At 40.5% G+C, this 20,340-nt stretch overlaps 1 protein-coding gene across 2 annotated transcripts in view; it reads left to right on the forward strand.

Moving 5' to 3' along the window:
- The first annotated feature begins 4,865 nt into the window (after positions 1-4,865).
- Positions 4,866-20,340, forward strand: part of C2H11orf49 (chromosome 2 C11orf49 homolog) — an 86,344-nt gene continuing 70,869 nt past the window's right edge. The window contains exons 1-3 of one of the 2 annotated variants that reach the window (XM_030038573.1): positions 4,905-5,017; positions 10,441-10,555; positions 14,688-14,790. In XM_030038573.1, the coding sequence (XP_029894433.1) occupies positions 14,711-14,790 (80 nt within the window). In that variant the 5' untranslated portion in view covers positions 4,905-5,017; positions 10,441-10,555; positions 14,688-14,710. Of the gene's footprint in view, positions 5,018-10,440; positions 10,556-14,687; positions 14,791-20,340 lie in introns of both variants that reach the window. The other variant, XM_030038564.2, reaches the window with a different exon arrangement.

Below are 20,340 nucleotides of genomic sequence, written 5' to 3' on the forward strand. Positions count from 1 at the left end.
AGATTTCATCTTGTGGCAGATGTTAGCAGTTAGAAACCTTGTGAATCTTATTTCTCTAAAGTCCATTGATCTTAACAATGTAAGTAAGTCCTATCTGTTTGTCTAGGTTTTACCTGAAGAGATAAACTAGTATTAATACTGCATTATTAGAGAAAAATGATTGGTTTACTTGTTGTATGAAACCACTGCGCTGCATGTGAACCTGATAAAACATTCATCTTGAGAAGGTTCAGATTAGGATAGGCACTAGAAGTACTGGATCTTTCTCTGTAAATGTCTCCTGAGGAATCAACAATATGAAAATGTGGATTTCATCACATAATTTCATTGTCATTTTGGCTGACCTTTTTATTTAAGCTAATCTTATTTTTAGTGCATGTGTTTAGAGATTTTGGTCATAATTCATAAAAATAATTATTAAATCAGAAATGTAATGGGAGTTTTTTATGGTTTTGCAACTGACTCATAAATGAATCATCCAGCTTCAGCGCCATTGATTTTTAAAATGTCTTGCATAATAGAATCCTAATTTCACTTACAAGATTTCCAATAATTTACAGAAATAATAGCATATGAAGCTCTTATTCTCCATTTCTTCAGATCTCTCCTCAAAACTTATCTCTGCTATGGTGCCCAAAATAATAGATAATCAATAAAGATTGACAGTTGTTTAAGTCAATGTTTTTCTCCTCTCAGTACGATTTGTTTTAAAGATTAGCACATTATCTTAAGATAAACACATTTTGTTATCACACCTGCAATTTTATTAATTATTATGTACTAGGTAAAGCTCAGCTGGCAAACGTGTAGGAAGCCTCAAAAAATACGAAGTACCACCAATCCTCAAAAGCTAAGCTTTGGACACTCAAAGGATGAACAAGAAAGGCTACAGACAGTTTTCTAATGTTTCTCTGGAACTGGCTTACATTAATTTCATAGAAGTCAGATGGAACAGGACTGAAAACTGCCCACAGCCTAGTTCTTTGTACATTGTAGTTGCAATGCTTAAAGCAATAGCACTTCCAACTGTCACCTGAAGAAAAAAAAAATAGAAAAGTTAAGTTTCCTCTGATACGTCTAGGCTTTATTGTTAGTACTTTAGCAATAATTGTTAAATTTCTAAGCAAATAAAATATTTCATTCCAAGAAAAAGTAATAGAAGCCAGACAAAGTGACTCAGTCTGTTTAAAACAAGGCATTTCCTCTGGAATTTGTTGCTTGATATCTAGTCCTGTTTATTATTCTATACAATACTCTCTCTGAAAGAGGAGCTGTTTCTCAGGAGAACTTTGGCTAATAAAAGGAAAATATTTCAGCTCAACATTGGTAATATCATGTAGGAAGGTGAACATAAAACCAGCAAAGAGTAAGCTAAGCAATTAACATAGTGGGGGCAAAGTATGTGGGAATGGAGGAAAATAGAAATCTGATTTAAGCTAAATTGCTGAGAAACACTTATAAAACTGACACAGAAAGGAGTTTTTCAGTCTGCGCATCGTAACTTAATAAAGAAATTTTCTTTCATGACATAATTTAAATTATACCACTGACTATTTTCAAACTTGTGGTCACATGGGCTCTTATATAAGTAAATTAGCCCAATTTACCTAAAGGTATGATTTCTGAAAGACTACTTAAACCACACTTTGAAGTGAATTAAGCTAAATCAAATCAAGTTCACATTAACCCTGAAAGAGGGTGTGCACAAAATCTATCAATATGTAGTCTAACTGACCCTTCCTGAAATACTGATTTGGATAGCCAAACATCCCTGGTATTAAAAACTCAGCAATTTTAGTTAAGAGATGTAAGTACCACCATGATTCCTAGGGTAGATAGCGACCCTAAAAGCATACTCCATAGGCTTGCCCTAAAGTGAGACCTGTACCTCTGATAATCATAGAATGGCTTGGGTTGGAAGGGACCTTAAAGATCATCTAGTTCCAACTCCCCTGACCTAGTTCCACCCCCCCTGAATCTACCAAGGGGTTGTGACAGAGAAAAATGCAGTTTTTTTACCATCATTCTTCCAGCTGGGTCCAAAAGAACATTAAGCCCCTGTTAGATTTGCCCCTCTTGGGGCAGCTATTAAACTTGCAGATGTTTTCCAGTGACCCAGAAAAGCCTTCTCAATTTATTAAAATGCACTAGCCTAGGGTTCTAAAATCAATATGGGAAAACAAACTTAATACCTATGGCCAGGCTGGCAGCATTTCTCCCTTTTCAGGTCATGAGTGTGAGAGAACAGGTGAGTGCTGCAGCTGATCTGTTACATCACCTAATCCTGGCTCTGGCAAGCCCAGAGAGAAATAATAGTAAACAGGGAAGTCTATAAATGGCTCCAGAAACGACATCTTGTTTTTATATAGTTTTCTTTGAGTCGTTAACAGTCAGGCACCACTACTACTGAAACTTATCATTATTAAAACCACAAATGGGCTCAGTGTCCAAAAGGGTTCCCTTAGCTGGTTTAAAGGAAATAACAAAGTCCAACCCGTAGAGACCAAACAGTAACAAGAAAAAAAGATCCCAGGGAGATATTAGAATGTAGTATTTAAAACTGGACTTTAAAGGCCTCTTGTAAATGAGTGCTCCAGATACTGATCAAGGATAAATTGTGGTTTACAGAAATGGTTTAAACAACAAAAAAGAAACAGTGCACAACCTGTGGAAGGCTTCTACCAGCTCAGCTGACCAGCAATATGGGAGAGGAAGGCTTTTAGATTTGGCTTTTGAACACCAGTGAAACTGCCTGGCTGATGCTAAAGGATTGCTTGTGAAAATAGAGATCTTGATGCTAGTTTTAAAAGTGGAGGAACTGTGCTCTTAAACCTAATGATCACAGGGGGTCTATCAAATTCCGTTTCTCTTCTCCAACAGTGGCCAAGAACCAGATACCTCACTGAAAAGTGCCAGAAACCCTAAAGCGAGCAGTTATGGAATAGACATCATGTTAGGAAAAATGTTTTCCAAAACGCCATTAGTCAGATAATTGGCTTCACTGTGAAGTAGGACAGTTCATATTCCTACAGATATTGTGCTCTTTTTTTTCCCCTATGCTTTTATATGTAACAACATAATCCTATGTTTTCTCATTCTGCTTGAAAATATCTACTTCTTTTCTAAATTCTGCTGAATTCCTGGCCTCAAAAATATCTTGTGTCAATGTATTCTACAATCTAGTTGTATCTATTATAAAAAATTTCCTGTCTTTAAATTTATAGCCTATAACCAAATGCACAAACTGCAAAACTGAACAAATATGAGTTTTTAACGGCCTCAAATTGCGCCACGGGAGGTTTAGATTGGATATTAGGTAAAATTTCTTCCCTGAAAGGGTTGTCAAGCACTGGAACAGGCTGCCCAGGGAAGTGGTTGAGTCGCCATCCCTGGAGGTATTTAACAGACGTGTAGATGTGGCACTTAGGGACATGGTTTAGTGGTGGATTTGGCAGTGTTAGCTTTACAGTTGGACTCGATGCTCTTAAAAGGTCTTTTCCAACCTAAATGATTCTATGATTCATTGTAGCACAAATCATTTCAGATAACATAATTTTGTATGTTATGCCTATCCTCTTTTAAGACAATCTTACATTTTTTCAATCATTCTTCACTCTGGAGTGTCTCATTGTCTGCTCCCTAAATTATCCTCTCTGCCCACTTTTGAACTATTTCTATCATCTAACCCACATCCTTTTAAAGACAGAACAAGCCAAAGGCAGCGGAGTGGTCCAGGCAATTCTGGGGGGGGATACGAATAGGTAAGTTATAACATCCTGTTTGCCCTTTTTAACTGTGGCTGTCCTTTGAGTATAGACTAAAGTTGAGTTGCCAATAGTCACACTCAGCTCTTTCCTCCAGTGGAATAAAGGCAGGTTATATGCATGCACAAGTGGTTTATTTATCTTCTGTTCTTTTGCCTTTGTCAGTAAAAACATAGACATCACTTCCAGTCCTCTTTTCTTTTTTTAAACTCCCCGGATTACATCCTGGGCTGGGATTTTTCTAATGGCAATGCAAGAAACTGCAAAGTAATTTGGGAATTTTAGCCCCATCAGCTTCTGGGGAAGAAGAGCCCAGCGAGCCTGCTTCCAGCCATGTGAAGAGCTCTGCCTCTCCTACATCCAGGGACAAGGGCCTTTCCCAGACAAGAACAGAAAGAGCCCTATGGCTCGGGACTTTTCCGCTAATTTCTACTTTCATGGGAACGAAGGACAATTCCTGATGCTCCCCATACCTCCCTCACTCGAGCACAAGGGTTGCAAAAAAACAGGAGAGGAGTGGTATGGACAGAAGGACACAGCTGTAAAGGACCTCCTCGGTCACCCTGTTCAGTCCCTGCTCTCTGGGACAAGGGTGCTACACAGTGCCCTTCATTAACTTATTACCATTCACCTTCACCTTAGGGTCCTTCCCCCACAGCTGAAGTCCCAACAGCCCCTAGCATTAGGCACCTTCTGATTTCCAACCTAAATCTATGCAGAATGACTTCACACATGCATCTCCCCGTGCCATTTTGGCTCTTCAGCTTCACTAGCTTTTCTCCCTCTGGGGCGTCCCTCGGCCCTGGAGCACACCGCGCAGGGCATCACCCCTGCCCCTTCCTCACAGCCAGGCCGCCATCTTGCCCGCAACCCCTTCCTCAAGGCCAGGCCGCCATGTCACCACACTCCTCCAGAGACATCCCCCACAGAGACCACTCACGGCCTCCCAGCCTTGCCCGCAGCCTCTAACCTGTGCAGACCGGCCGGGCTGGCGGGGGAAGCTCACCGTGGCCCCGCTCGGGGGTGGCAGAGCGGGGCGGGGGTTGAGGCGCGCCTGCCCGGGCGGTTTTAGGCGCGGAACCCTGGCGGTATGGAGATGTGTTCCCAGCCGGGGCGAGCGGCCGAGTAGCGCCGGGCCCTGAGTGCTGGGAGCGTCGGGCGCCTTGGAAACCGACGGAAACTGGGAGGGAGCGGCGGCGGCGGGAGGATGCTGAGCCCCGAGCGGCTGTCGCTGCCGGGGCCGGAGTACCTGGGTGAGGAGCGGGGAGACGCGGCGGGGTAGCGCCCCGACGGGCCTCGACCCCTGGGGAGGGCTCGGTGGGGCCGGGGGTGACTGCGGCCCGGCCCGGCCCGGCCCGGCCTTCCCGAGGACAGCGGCGAGCGGCCTCAGGCCGGGCCGGGTTGGAGTGACTCCGTGTCCGCCTTCTCGCCTGGGGAGGGGGCGACACCGGGGCGGGGGTTACAGCTCGGTGTGGTAGGGCGCTGCTTCCCCGGGTGTTCCCCTGAGGTGGGAGGGCTGCGGGGCCCTCTTGGGCGCAGGGAGCTCCCCTCTGCTGCCTTCAGATGAAGGCAGCGCCGGCCTGAGGGAGGTGAGCAGCGGTCTCCTCCCCTGTTTCGTTTGCGATGTGAGTAGTAGCAAGCAACGTCCAGCTGCTCCGTGGCAGACTGTAACCTCATTTAGCCCATTACCAACCTGTTTTGCTCCCAGGTCTACGTAAGCAACCGTACTTTATGCTCATTTCCCGGCATGTGTAAGGACGGCTTTTTTTCTGAAATAAGGTAATGTTGGTAATGTTTCCCACGTACAATGGAAATCTTTTAACTTACAAAGCAGCCGCTCCCTTGCAGACTACATCCTTTTAAGCTGACTCTAACAGTTTGTGTTACTGCTTGATGTTCCAGGAAACTAAGGAGCGAAGTGATTCGGTGTTAATGTGTCAAATAAAAATAATTAGGATGGAGTAATGTCAATATGACTTCATTTAATTCCTAAAGAGGAGATGAATTACAAGTAGTAAGCATTTGGAATGTGTTCAAGACAGTATTTTTGAAGTGAAACTCTTCAGCCATTACTTTCTAGGCCTAAGAGGCTGTTTGGTAATGACTGTTATAAAGGTATACATCATTTACTGTGGCTTTCTTGTACAAGGAAAGGTCAGAAATGGCATGGATTGCTTTGTGCTACTTGTTCCACACGATTTTGCTGTCTCTGGTAAGTGAAAATGGAACAAAACTAGAGAAACACTGCTGGTTTCCAGTAAATGGAAAACCTGTCTTGCAGGGAGGAGACTAACAGAGCTTAGTTTGTTCAGCCTGGCAATAGTGTCAATGAGGAGGGATCCAACTGTTCTTTCAAAGCACATCATAGCACTAAAGAGAGATGAAGTATTTAAGCAAAGGAGTGATCTAATTCATCTTAGAGTAGAATCTCTTTGTGGTATTGCTGCTAGGCTGCTGTTAGGGTACTTTGTGCATACCTGCATAGCTGCAATGCTATTCTGTGTTAAGGAAACTCAAGGCAGAAAGAAGAGTTTGTTTAGGGCTCTGTTTGGGGTGATTCTCAGGAGACTCACTTTGCTGAAGTTCTTATTGCTGATTTCAATTCTGGATCTAGTTCAGGTATTCGAGAACAGTATCGCAGTGTGCCATGTAGATACACCCTTTGGTTTTGTGCTACTCTATCACACTACATCAGCATTTTCAACCTACGCATTAATAGAGAGACTCATAACTTTTCCAGAGTTGCTCTAGGCTGAAACTTGCAAAATTTCTTTTTTTTAATGAGCCAACTTGGTTTTAGGTTAATTTAATTGTTTTTAATGAAATAGGCACTTAACTTTTACTTGTGTGAAACTTGTCAGTAAGGATTGAATCACTCAAAACAATCTGGGAAGCAGACAAAAAATTCTTAAAGTGTAAGAATAAACCAGTTTTCTGTTTAACATCTGAAGTTGAGAAATGAGTTCTAAGAGATGTGCAAGATTGTTAGGTGCAAGCAGCTTTATTAGCCTACTTAAAGTGAGCCACCTTTTATCTCTGTTCCACATGCTGATCTACCATTCCCTTTTCATTTTGTAAAACCTTCGAAATTATTCTGACATTGAGGTCAGAAAAAGACACACATGTAAGCGTGTCAGGTTGAGCAATAACTTGTATAAGAGCCTGTTCTGTTGATCACATAGTATGTCCTTCTGTTTAGGTTGCAATATCTGTTGTCTATTAGAGGGGCAAAAAGTGTCTGCTACGTTACAGTATTGTTATTAGCTGTAAATGTTACCAATAACAATGTTTTTGTCTTCATGAGACTTTGTAACTTACCAAACTGCTCACAGATCCTACTGAATGAATTGTGTATCAGCAGTAGGAAAGTGGTTAAAAAACAAACAAACAAAACCCCCAAAACCCCAACTCTCCCTGCTCCCTCCCCCCCCAATAAACACATCTCCCCACAGGTTTTCATAAGATGCTTTTATGTTTTCTACATTGACCTGGTATTCTGAAGTCACCATTCTATGGGTTTGTTCTATTGTGTGCCTCAAAGTCTTGTTAATGTAGTTGTCTGATGTGGGCTTGTAAGCAATTGTGATAAGTTTTGCTTTCTGTAATTTCATTCTGAAGTTGTGTTGCCCCAGGCTGCCACATAAGGTATTCTCTGAGTCTCCCAGATCAGATGACACTGTCTTTCCTGACCTGGAATAGGCAAGCTTCACCTAACTTCTTTTTCCTTTTTTCCTTTTTCAATATCAAAAACAGGCCAACAAATAAAACGAGTGGCCAAAATAACATTACATGCTACTTGCTGCATTAATCTTTTTTTTTTTTTCCTTCCTATTTGAGATGATTCTTTCACATCCAGTTTGGATGCTGAGGGAAATAAAAGCAGTTGTGAATTAAAATAGAAGTGAACAGGGAGAGAATTAAGCATTTACTTAAGATGAAAAATAATTGCAAAGCTTTGGTACGGCAGAGTTCCTGGAAAATAAAAATCAGGGCAACACATCTCATACCACAATGATTGTGGGACAGTAAGTAGAACAGAGATGACTGATACTCAGTGAATAGGAAAGGAGATGAGGTCTGCAGAGTTGGCAGAAAGGCTACAGTGAAGATGTTGTAACAAGCAGGACATTTTAAAGAGTATTTTCACTGAATAAACAACATTTAGTGTTTGGGGATAGTGATGAAAATGTGTTTCTCATTTGATGAATGAGACTGGAACTACAGTAGGCAAAATGAGGCCTATTTGAGATACTTTTCCATGCCTTCCTCATTATGGTTTAATAACTGGTGATTGCTCAGTTATTTATAGCAGGCAGTGGTGCACTTAGTGTATTGTTCTGCTCATGCAGCTGTCTTCTAAAGCTTCAAATTGTATTCCCCCCCCGCAACCTTCCCTGTTATGGAGAAAAAGCAGTAGATTATTGCAAATTTTTGAACTTTTATTTTTCTCTGGATTCTCCTCTCCTCTACTCCCCAGCTCCAGGATGTGCTTTCTTTTCTTCCTTTGCCAATATGAGACATGTAAGAACACAAATACTCTGTTAGGGAAATGCCTTATCAGTAAAGCATGGGGCTATTGAGTGCCAGAAACATGGTTGTGTTTCCTCATCTCTCTCATAAGAGGTCTTGGGCTTCATGATTAGAAAGAACATTCATGGTATTGGTGCTTTTACAAAACTGAGTACCTCCCAGCAGAGAACTTCAGTTGTGTAGAGACTTTGCAGGTACCTAGGGTTTACTTTTCTTCTGAACAGTCTTAAGAAATACTTATTTGGAAAGTCCAAGTGCAATCGTTTTCTTTAACAGCATAATCAATGTATAGGTTACGTTGTTATCCAGGCGTCTCAGCTGATACTGAGTCTCCTCTTAGTCTAGATATTTGATGAGCTTCTGTGAGGCACTCCGGCTGAAAGAGTTTATGGTCTAAAAAGCAGAAGCAAATGCCTTTTTTAAATTTTTTTTTTTTTTAATTTCTTGCTTTGTTGTACACATAGGACAACTATAATGTGGAAGATGAATGACTTCCCCACTGATGCATAGGGGTTTGCATGTAGAAATGTTAGTTAAGTTTGAATCTTCTTAGACTCAGTCTAGTACTTTCTCCAACAGATGGAGATTTCATCTCCAAACCTGCTGTTGCATTACAAGACTTCCACCTTAACTTGAAAGGTAACAGGTGAAATCTGATCCTGATCTAGGTAGAGTTCCAGAACTGGAGAGTACATAGTCCTTCTACATTTGAGTATGAATAGGTAGGGAACCGTTAGGCTACTTAATGCCTTATAGCAAGCTGGAATGACAGTTACTTCCACAACATTAATAATACACAGCATAAATTCAGCTTTTTTTTTTTTTTTTTAAAAGATAGCTCAACAATTTTGCATGGGTGAGGTGATGATTTCTAGCAGCTGTATGACATCTTGCAGAAGGTGGTCTGCTGGAAGGACTTGGACAATTAAGTTTGTGTGCAGTCTCAGGAGTGCAAACTGAAAAAGTACAATGTCATGGTTTGTGACAAATATGCTGATTAATTGTTTGAAACAAATTTTCAGTTATGGTCAAGATTAAATTATAAACTGAAACATTTCTTAAACTTTTTGTTGAAAGTGGTTTTGAAACTGTGAACATATGAAATACAGTATAGTTATACTGTGTGGCCTCTTAGCATGTGTTCCTGAGTAACAGCGGATGTCTCGCATCGTAGTGTTATCTTTGGTGTGACAAGGTCTACTTGTACTTCATTACATGTTCTGTCCTTCAAAAAAAAATTTTTTTGAGGGTTAATGGGAAATTACACTGTGAAGCTGTGCAAAGCTGGAAGGAACTACAGCTGTAGTGATTTAGCTTTTAAGTTGATCGTTTTGTTTACATACTTCTCTTGCTCAGGGCATCCCTTAGCGATATCTGAAGAGATTAAATCCCTGATGAGAATGGATGAAATCCTTAATGATATCTGAAAGATTAAAAAGAACATCCTGAAAGACCATTAATGCTGGAAAAACTTCCAGAGTTGACATGAGTTTGTTCTTGCAGTTTGTATCCTTACTAATTCCCTCTTGCGTCATTATTGTTTTGGTAATATTAGTATGAAATTGGTTTTGTGTTACTATAGATGTGACTTTCCTATGGGCATAATACAGTAGTGTCCTTAGGTAAGCTCCAGTTCAGAATAAATTCTGAATTAGTATTTAGCTGTTACTTTATATGCTCTCAGAGATTAAAAAATGGCAGAAGTATTCAAAATACATTAAAGCTTGTTGTGCTCTTGAACTTCTGATAACTGAAATGAATCTTAACATTAATTGCATCAAATAGTGTGTATTTTCAGCACTTCAGTTGAGGAGGAGGCAAATCACTAATAAAAGCTGGTCTTATTATCCAGGAATTCCCACCTGATTTTTTCAATATATTCAGTTATGCCAGGAATGAACCAGCCATTAAAAAAAGCACCCTATTATGTACATACAGTACAAATTGTTTTGGTAGACAGCTCATGTTCCAGAAGAAGTCATCTTTCATGAAGAGTTGAGCAATAATGTGGCTAGCTGATTTGATAATAATTTGATAAATACTTACCTCCACTACAGGGCTCTGTTCTGCTGCTTCTTTAAACAAGGTATGTGATACGTGTTTTACTATCTGTTACCAATTTATTCCAATCATACTCTTTCTTCAGGTCGTTTGGCGCACTTTATTTTTCTTTTGCAACATCTGCTGCTATTTTTATTGCATCTATTGGCCGTCCCATGTTTGCTATTCCTTTCAAGTATGACAGGCAGCATCACTTCTTGGTAAGTGTGCTGGTATACTGATCTTCAGTTTTTCTTCTCTTCCTTTGGAAAAGGCAAACCTGTTGGAAAGAGAAGCTTCTTATCAGCATAGCATTAGGGAGATGCATCTAAGTTGTAAAACTGGGAAACTAATATGCAAAACCAGTATGGTTAACGTGATTGTGTTGCCAATACATGCTGAAGTAGGTATCATGTAACTGACACAAACAGTACTGTGGCAATTCCAAGGTCTTAATCCTCTCCGTTCCTCAGCACTGCTGATAATAAAAATATTACATATATGCAATATCATTACTTAAAGGTGACGTGTATTTCTTCCTTCCTCCTGAATTTCTGGCTTTGAGAATTTCAGTGCATATATTCTGTTTCATGCAGTGGTATTATTTGCATTAAATTCTCCCTCAAGATTTTTCAAGTATCAATGCTTGTTCTTACAGTATTTGTAATCAAACTTATGAATTAGCAGATTGTTTGTTCTCATAAAAAGATTGAAACAAGTAATTTGACGGCTTATAAAAGGACTATTTTTGCTATTTTAAATACACATGCAAAATGATTTGGTGCAGTTACGGCTAAATGGGATTAGTTGTGATTGTCTAATCTGTTGTCATGATGTCCATAGACATTGTGGATTGACTGTGGATGTAATCCTCGTTTCTCCTTTTACTTGTAAGATGGAGGAGATTTATATAATTTGGTCTGAATTGAACAGCCACTGTTTTTGAACCTGAATTTGGTTCTAAGCTGAAAGTGGATTAATTCCAAAATTCACTTTAAACACTGGGCATATGAGTGATGGTGGGGTGTGAGAATGTGAGTGTGGTGGTATTACCACCAGAGGCCATTCAACTAAGTGCTGCAGAGGCCAGCTTTGGAGGAGCTGTACTGTACATATTGCTACTGATTGAACAGAGGCTCTAACTGTAACCTCGCTGCTAGTGGTTTAGTGATAAGAATTAAGATATTCTGTGCAACGCTATCTACTTAACATTAGGTCGTGGGCTGCCCGAAGACTCCTCTGTGAACTTAATCCGTGAGATCCTTCTGTGAAATCTGCCTGGTAGTTCTTAAATCTGACAGCAAAGAGTAGCACCTACCAAATGAGTGTGGCAGGCACGCTTACTTACTGTTTGGGGTAGTTGCATGGGATTTCAGGAAAGAGTTTGGCAAATACAGGTTGCATTGGAAAGTTTTGTACGAGTAGGGCGGAGAACCTTTGTTGCGATAAGCCATAAGCAAATAAAAGCTGAGGATGATAACCTGTTGTAATACCTCCTGTGTGGAAGCTGCAGTATACAGGAGTTCTATCAGGAAGAAAATGAGTAGAGAAAGCAAGCTGTAATAGCACAATTGCGTGAGTATTTGGGCTTTACATTCTGATTTGGACTTGCTGCCTTATTATTGCAAAGTGAGCCTCAAAAATATGAGCAACACGTATACCAATACACCATATCTCCCTGAATTTTCAAAAACTATTAAAACATATGAATCGCCTCGTTTATTTTGCACAGGACCCCACGGATTTATAACTCTGCTTGCATAAACAGTTAATGTTCCAGTATGGTTCCAGTGTTTGTTATGGAAAGTACCATTTGTATAAATTATGGAACTACTATTTTGCTATAACCAGACTCCTGGCACTTTATTTTGCCTTTCTGGCCTGCTAGAACCTGCCTGCATATTAAATTTTATTCTGACTTTTCTGTGTAGGGTAGAGTTGGTTGGGTTATAAAACATACTACTTGTACCGTTCCATGGAACTGGGCAGCCCGCGAACAGGAAGCCAGAGCTGGAATTTGGTTTGGCAGTGTGAACTGTGCTACCTGGATAATAGCACAGCAGCCGAAGAGCCAAAGAGAGAGACTTCTCAAGGAGATTGCAAGTGCTATTTTATTTCAGTTTCTCTGCTCACCAATTTCTTCCCTCCCCCATGCCTCTACCTACCTTCTGGGAAATAGGGAGAGAGGTTCTTTGCCAGGATCTTTAGGCCATGCAACAAAAAGCTTAACAGAAATACCCTTCTACCAGCAACTGTATTCAACAGTGACCCATGTATATTTGTGTACATTTTTAAGTGTGACAGAAATGTCTGAAATTCTGTGTTGAAAGTTAATTTATTCTCCAGGAGCAGACTCGAAGGTATTTGTTACAGAGGTCAGCCACATTGTGCTTTGTAGCACTGTGGGACCATGCCTGTCTATTCCCATAGGCTTTTAGGGGAGAGATTAATGACTCTAAAGAAGCAAAATAACAAAAATATGTTTCATTGATAGGGCCTATTCTATGAAAGGAGTGTATACTTCCCCACAAAGTTTTGAGAATGGCTTTGCAGTTGAGCAGAAGTTACTGCAGGCTGAGATGAGTGGAAGCCTGTCTGCTAGTACCGTTTTGTGGCTTAATTTGGTACCGCTGACAGCTCAAGAGGGGCCTGGAAAGACAGTTTCTGAGTGCAAGATGGGCTGCATAAAGAAGAGGGAGGAAGGATGGGCTGAAATAAAGTTACCCAGTTGCTGTTATCTTGAGCCTGTGACTGAGCTGCACGACTCATTCCTCCCTCAGGGGACACAGGTGCGCAGAGCTATTTTTCTTTAATCACTCACATAAATTAAATTTATTCCTTTGCATTAAAATAATTAAATAAAGCTACGCCCTGTATCTTTTAGTACCAGATAATATCTTTGAACCTTTGGCTCACCATTTTGCTATCAGCTGCAAGGTATTTTCCAGGGTGTGCTTAACCAATTTTACCATTGTCCTGAAAAGTGTTCTAGGCAGAGAAATCCCCTGATAGCAATCAATGTTCATACATACTTTTAATCACTGTATCCACTGGGAATAATCATTTCCGGGCTTCTCTTTAAGTCCACCTGCCTCACACTAAGATGAAAGGGACTTCCATGCTGTGTATCAAGTGGTGCAGGCTTGATGCTTACCAGGATATTAAGCACAAATTAAAATGGTTTGAAGCATATTGATGTGGGTCTGAGGTTGGCCAGTTGCTGGTGAGGGGATGATGCTGCCAAGTCTGGAGCAGATTGGCAAGGAGCAAGAACAGCCCTTGCCTTTCCTATATCCCCTAAGGGTTATCTCCTGCTCCTTTTTAGGACACGACACTACTTGCAAAGGTGCAGTAGCATACGTGTTTAGGATGGAGGTGTGTGCTTTGGGAACAGGGTTTGTGTGCTTTCCAGGTTAGGAATGATTTTCCTGGGTTTGTTGTGACTTGTCTTCTGATTGTTGAACTTGTAGATTTGGAAAGTCTGCTGCTTGGTAGCTGGCGCATCACCCCAGACTCGGCTCTTTGTTGCTCTAACTTGGTTTCTAGCCAAAAACATCAAAGGGGCTCAGTGGCAAATCTGTGTGGCTTCCTCCCTGGCAAATGCTTGGTTTGTACAGAGTCTGCCCCCTGCAGAAGCAGCAAAATGGTTTGTGTTGTCCCAAACTATCTTTACTCAGTAGTCTTAAAAGTGAGTGGCATTCTGTGGTTGGGTACTGGCAGATCCACCACTTCTGAAATTTCCTTATGTTTGGTTTAGGCAGCTATTTGAGACTGACTCTTGAGCAATATAAATCTCTCTTGGCATTGAGACCTGTTCCCCACCTGCCACTCCAAGAACATTCATTGATGCTTATATGGAAACAGATGTACTTTTATTTGCACCTTTAGGAAAAAAACTTTACAGAACAACCTTAGAGCTACTTGGCTTTGGTAAGGAGGGGAGGGCAGGGAACACCTAAAGCTCTGCAAAAGCTCCATCAATACAGCATTGACATCTGTATAGGAAAGATGGCTGTGACTCAGAACAGAGATCAGGAACTTCTCTTGAGTAAGCATTTTCAGTGAGGCAGTCTCACAACTCCTTCTCCTCTTCCTTCACTTCCAGAATCCCAGGGGATTTTGAAAAAGGATCAGCACTGTTAATGACTAACTCTGTGTAGCCAGGAAAGAAAGCAGGATTTAGGTCAGGAATTTTACTGTCCCTATCTGGGGGAATGAAACCTCTACTCTCGAACTGGGGGAGCAAATGCTTGTTGGCTTGTTGTGTAAGGCACACAACTAGGCTGGTCTGGCTCTGGGCTTTGCAGGCCCCTTGTATTCTAATTTCTGTCTCTTACTGTCTTTTATTTGCAGCTCAAAGACATGTCCTCACGTACATGGAGGATGCAGTGAGCCAGCTGCTGGAGAACAGAGAAGATATTAGTCAGTATGGCATTGCCAGGTTCTTCACTGAATAGTAAGTACATCAGGATGCTGCCAATAGGGCCAGTCTGAGGGGGGCTTTTGGAAACAGGCAGGGTACATGGAGAATGGAGCTGGACACATGCTGATTATGTTGTGAATGCTGGATTTCACTGGGTTAGCCAAGGGCTGCCTGAGCATGTTTCGGAAACGTGCATGGGTTTCGTACAGTTCAGTACCTCTTCTGTTACAAACATTCATGTGAAGCAGTCACTTTGGGGAACAGAGCTTTTAAAAGCATATAGAAAACCAAATTCTGCTTGCCTTAATCAAGGCTGTTAGTATCAAAAGCAGAGACTGCTTCTGGTTTCAGCAGCACTCATTCTTCCTTTTTCTGAATTTGAACTGTTTTGTCTTCTTGTGTGATTGTTGGCCTATTGAATGCTTTAATAGAATGCCTCTTCCTCCCTTATAACCTGCATAAGTCCTTAAATAATGAACATAATAATTAGCACAGATAATCTCTTCCTACTACTTCGGAAAGATTTTTTTCAGGGGGGAAAAGCTATGTGCTGGTCTTCAGTGTTGTTGATGTTGACTCAGCTGATTGCTGTATGTTTTGCCAACTTGATCATGTATTGCACAATGTCTAAAACTCCAGGCAGCTTCATTAAAGATCTGTTGGTAATGTGTGTACTTGCAGTGGTTATAAGTCTCTGTCTTTTGATGCCCATTTGAAAATCTTGCCTTGCTTGCTTCCTTCCTGTTACCTTTTTCTGAGGCAAATCAATGTGTAGAGTATTTCACAACAGCTTCTGTACTACAGCAGTGGAAGAGGATCTCAAAGCATAGGAGTAGCTTGCTTTCTCAGTTGACCACAGTTTCTTTTTTTGTGTGTGTTTTTTGTTTTGTTTTGTTTGTTTTCTGCACATCAGTGTCCGTCTGATCTCCAAATGAGGTCTAACTTGCTAGTTCGACTGATTGGACAACTTGCATTATATTTTCTTGCCCCATGTACATTTTCAATTTTTAAACAACTGAGATTCTCACTGGTAAATGAGTAACTAAGATAAATACTGCAGCAAGTCGGAGGGGAAATTCTTAAAGCTTTTTTTTTTCCCCAAGCCTAGTGTGATTTTGACCATCTTGGCAGAGGAGGTAAGATATCAGCCATCTTGCTACATCTGTTTGTGTAACAGCTCTTTTAGATAGATGGCACTGTAACAAGAAAATATTGTTTCTTGGTAGTATGTTATCTCTTTTGCTCTCAACAAAGTACTTCCAACTTTCACGTGGCATGAATGATCCATGTTGCAAAATCTGGAAGACCCATGCAAAACAGCATAAAGGCAATTTTACTAGAAGAATCAAACAGCTTACTAAGGCTGTTTAGTTTTACTGTTAACATTTCTCTGTAGCTTAGTGTAACTAGAATGAATACTGACTTTAAAAGACCTCGGAAATCTATTTTAGAGGCAAATAATACTTGATACTCCATGGATTTTATAATTTTATAATATGTTTTTGTTGTTGTTTATGAAGTAGCTCACAAACTCTCAGAATACCTCTGCATTCCCTCTTTGTAGACTACCGAAGTTAAAAAAATGCATAGTATCAGGAATGAAACTCTTACTACACAAACCAATGAGCAGTATACTTCCATGTTCTGAGCAAGTTGCAGTGGTCACTGTTAAGTGGGGGTTGCAGAGAATTAATCATTGAGAGTAGATATTGGGGACAAATGAAGGTACAACCTGTGCACTTGACGTGATTGGGAATCATGATACTCCACCTGATGTAGGTGAGTTTCCACAGAAAGTAATACTGAGATAAGTCAGCTGAACAAATAGTAAACAAGACCTTAAGAAAGATAAAGAGCGTGACTACAATGACCTCCACCCACCAACAGGATTTCTTTACCAGAGTTGAAGGCAAGGTGGCTCTGAAATACCCAGCTGAAATCGTTATTCAGGCATCTCTCCAGATCAGATTTGGTTTGCACCTACTTTGAAGCTGACACCTCAGTGCCTTTTCTAAACTTCTGATCATATACACTTAAATTAAATGGTGAGCAAGAGGTCTTCCACACTTTCTGAAACTGCTCACATTGCTTCTCTATAGTATTTCTTCATCATGACATGATAACCATCTTCTTTTCAGTTCCTATCCCTCTTCTACCTTTGAAAGAGTAAATAGTAATTCAAGGTCGTTATAACAAACAAAACTGTCACCATAGAGCACAACCCTCTGATTGACTTAGGTGCTGAAGATTGTGTTTTTCCCATTTATTTTCAAAGAAAGATGTGAATTTCTATAATGGCTTTTTGTTCACACTGAGTGTTCTATGGAGCTTCTGATTTCTTGAAAGACAGGAAAAGACTGCATGTTCGTTTCTTCCGTAAGTAATATAGAACTAGTCATTCTTTTTCTTTTTTCTTTTTTTTTTATAGTATGTCTGGAGTTTAGCTGATCAAACTGTGCTCCTGTACCAAAGCACAAACAGGCTTAGTAATTTTGAGAGCTGTGAAACTCTTAAAATTTGAAATGTGGGATTCTTTATTTAAAGTGGAGAGTAAATGATCAGCAATATGGGTGTAGGTAGACTCAGAATACAAAGTTTCCTATTACGAAAGTGTCATACATTCTGGCTCACAGGGCTTAGTGGTGAACCCTCACTGCCCAATAGATTTCTGTTCATCCACGCAACTTGTCAACATTTGTTCAGGCTGTGCTTTGAAGGCTACACTGCTCTGCCAAGCAGATAAGCTTGATCTTGATTTTTATCTTTAATCTCAGTATCTTCAAACTCAAAGATAACTTGTGAGATTCCAGAAGGTTTGTGTACATTCTCCCAGTGTTTTCCTTGTTCCAGGTTATTCTAAGTGAGAGGATTGGCATGTGCATATTTTGAAGTATGCTGCAGTGATTTGAGATGAAGGGACTTGATATTAAGCTGTCCAGTTTTTAACATTTTGCTTTCTCTATTTATGCTCACTTAAAATTAGAGACCAAGCCCAGGGTTTAGAAAGCTAGCAGTAAGGCCCAAGAAAGTGACTTTTTTCTTTTTTTTTTTTTTTCTTTTTTTTTTCTTTTTTTTTTTTTTTTCCTTTTTTTTTTTTAAATGTGTATGGGATAAAGTAATGAGTTCTGTAACTTTTCAGAAGTAATGAAGTTAGTGTGTCAAGGATGGGTGTTAGATATTCTCCAAACTCTTCTCAGAGGGCACGCTTTTCAATAGAGTGGTGTTCCATGGACCTTTCTTGCTGGATTCACCACTCAAGCAATCATGGACTCTGCATCATGCATTGCAATGCCCCACCTCACCATGAGTCACTTCAAATGTTTGTGCTAGTTACAACAACTATTTTTATGGGTAGTTAAGAAAATTTTGTTGGGGTTTGGCTTACCTGAGTGAAATTTCATAGCTGAAAACTATGTGGTCAAGTAGCTCTGTATGGATCAAGCAGTAAGTGTTTTGCAGGCAATGAGTGTTTCTAGTTGTTTCTAGGCAATGAAATTGGCTAGGTATTCTACTGCTACCCACAGCCTAGCACCAGGATTGCTGATTGCAGAGGGCTGACCTTTATCTCTATGTTTCTCCTTGCAGAATATTTTTAGTCTTCAAGGATATTTTTTCTCCTACTTTATTCCATTGTTCATTTGTCCCAATCATGTGGACATCTGCTTTCAATCTTGGGAGTACCTTGAGGCTTCCCTCGTCTGACTCGCCCCTGACTCTTGCAGGAGTAGAGATCAATCACCCTTCTGCCAATTAATCCACATCTTTTAGCTAAACAAGTAAAATGCCTCTCTTAGGACTAGTCTTGATTTTATAGATATGCTGAAATGCTACTGGTATTTGTTCATTACAAACCCAAGAAATCTCTGCACTGGTTTTGAATCTGCATGAAATGCAGACTCTTGAAAGCCCTCTGTGTAATTACACACTAATGCTGCTTTACTTCTTCCAGGCTAACTTCTGTGCCAACATATCTTAAAGGGACATGATCCTCCTATACATTATTTATCATCCTGTTTTCTTGATCTTTCCTGTACCGAAGAAAAACAGGGCCCCCATGCTAATGCATTTGATCACAGAGAGGGAATGTGCATAGCATCCCACTTTATATTTTCTGGGATCTTAAAGGAGTCTGTGTGGCTTTTTTTCACTTCAGCTGGAAGAAGCAGCAACAAAAATTTTTGACCAAGAGACTTCCTACTAGTAATTTTTGCTTTTCTTCTGGGCTAACCCTTTGCTTGAAACTTTCTCTTCTGGTTTGCAGGTAGATGTGCTACTCTGTTCAAGACTCTCTGGAAAGCTCAGAAATATTAATCAGCAATAACTTACCTTGGGCAGGAGACTCTTCTTCCTATCACTTTTATAGTGTGTTTGATAAACAAAACACAAGTGAACTGGAGACACAGGAAAAGGCATTTTTCTGTCTATGTTCTTCTCCCAAAACACTTCTTGTTTCTTTTGTTTCTGGTGAAATGTCTTCCTGATCACCTGCCAGCTGGAGCATGATTGAGAAAGACATCTTGCTTTTAGCTTGCAGATGGAGCACTACTACTTTGGGCTCTGCAAACTGATGTCTGAGATCCCCTTTTTCTGTAAAGGATGTTTCTGCTGGCTCTAACTTGAAGTGCCCCTGCTGGATCTTGTGTGACAGTTTGATAATATTTATCTGAGAAGGTGTCTGTGATGTGTGTGTTTGGGGGGGGGGTCGGGGGTCAGATACTGCTTTTAGATCTGTTGTGTGCCTGGCAATTCAAAATACCAGGTCTGCATTGTGTAGAGCCCTGTTCTACACAAAAGAATATTTGCCTTGTTCAGGGTAACAGGACTGTCAGTGCTATATAGTTTGAGATCCTTGGATAGGAAGATGTTATCAAGGTGAGACGTATCAACTTCTAGCAATGAAAGTACCTCATTTTCTCTTGTTGTCTGGATTGGCTGGAACAATTTGTTCAACTCATTCCTTAGGGACAAATCTGATACTTCTCTCTTGACTTTGTCTGGCTGTAGCAGTGACACAGGCTTTGGTATCAGAAAAACTTTTGGCTTGTTCAGTCCTGTACTGCTATACAACATTACCTAAATAAATCTGTAGAGTAAACAATGTCCTCCTCTTTAAAATAGTCTCAGTACCCTTTGGGGGGGAGGGCAGGGGGGAAGGGCCAGAAACAGGACAGATGGGATGCCCATGAGAAATAAGCCACTCGCTGAAGACAACCTTAATTGGCAACTGGAAATAAGATGAGTTATCTGCTTATAAAGTGGAGAGATTCTCAGAGCTAGCTTAAAGCCATCAGGTTTGGTTGGGTTTTTTTTTTTTTTTTTTTTTGCATCTCTGTGTTTGTAGGCCTTATCATCGTCATCATCTTGCTGTCGTCTGCTCTGCATCTTTCCCTTTTTCACAGTAACTTGTTCTGTCTTGTTCGCAAGGATAGCGTAAGCTCTTCAAGACAGAAGTGATATTGTACTGCATGTACTTTACAACATCTAGCATTGTAGAACGTCGTGTCCGTGCTTTGTACAATTGTAGTATAAAGAGCAAAAATAGTAGTGAGAAGGTCCTTAGGGCTTTGACAGGTTGTGCCAGAT

This window comes from Aquila chrysaetos, chromosome 2 (assembly GCF_900496995.4).
Source record: "Aquila chrysaetos chrysaetos chromosome 2, bAquChr1.4, whole genome shotgun sequence".
Classification (NCBI taxonomy): Eukaryota; Metazoa; Chordata; class Aves; order Accipitriformes; family Accipitridae; genus Aquila; species Aquila chrysaetos.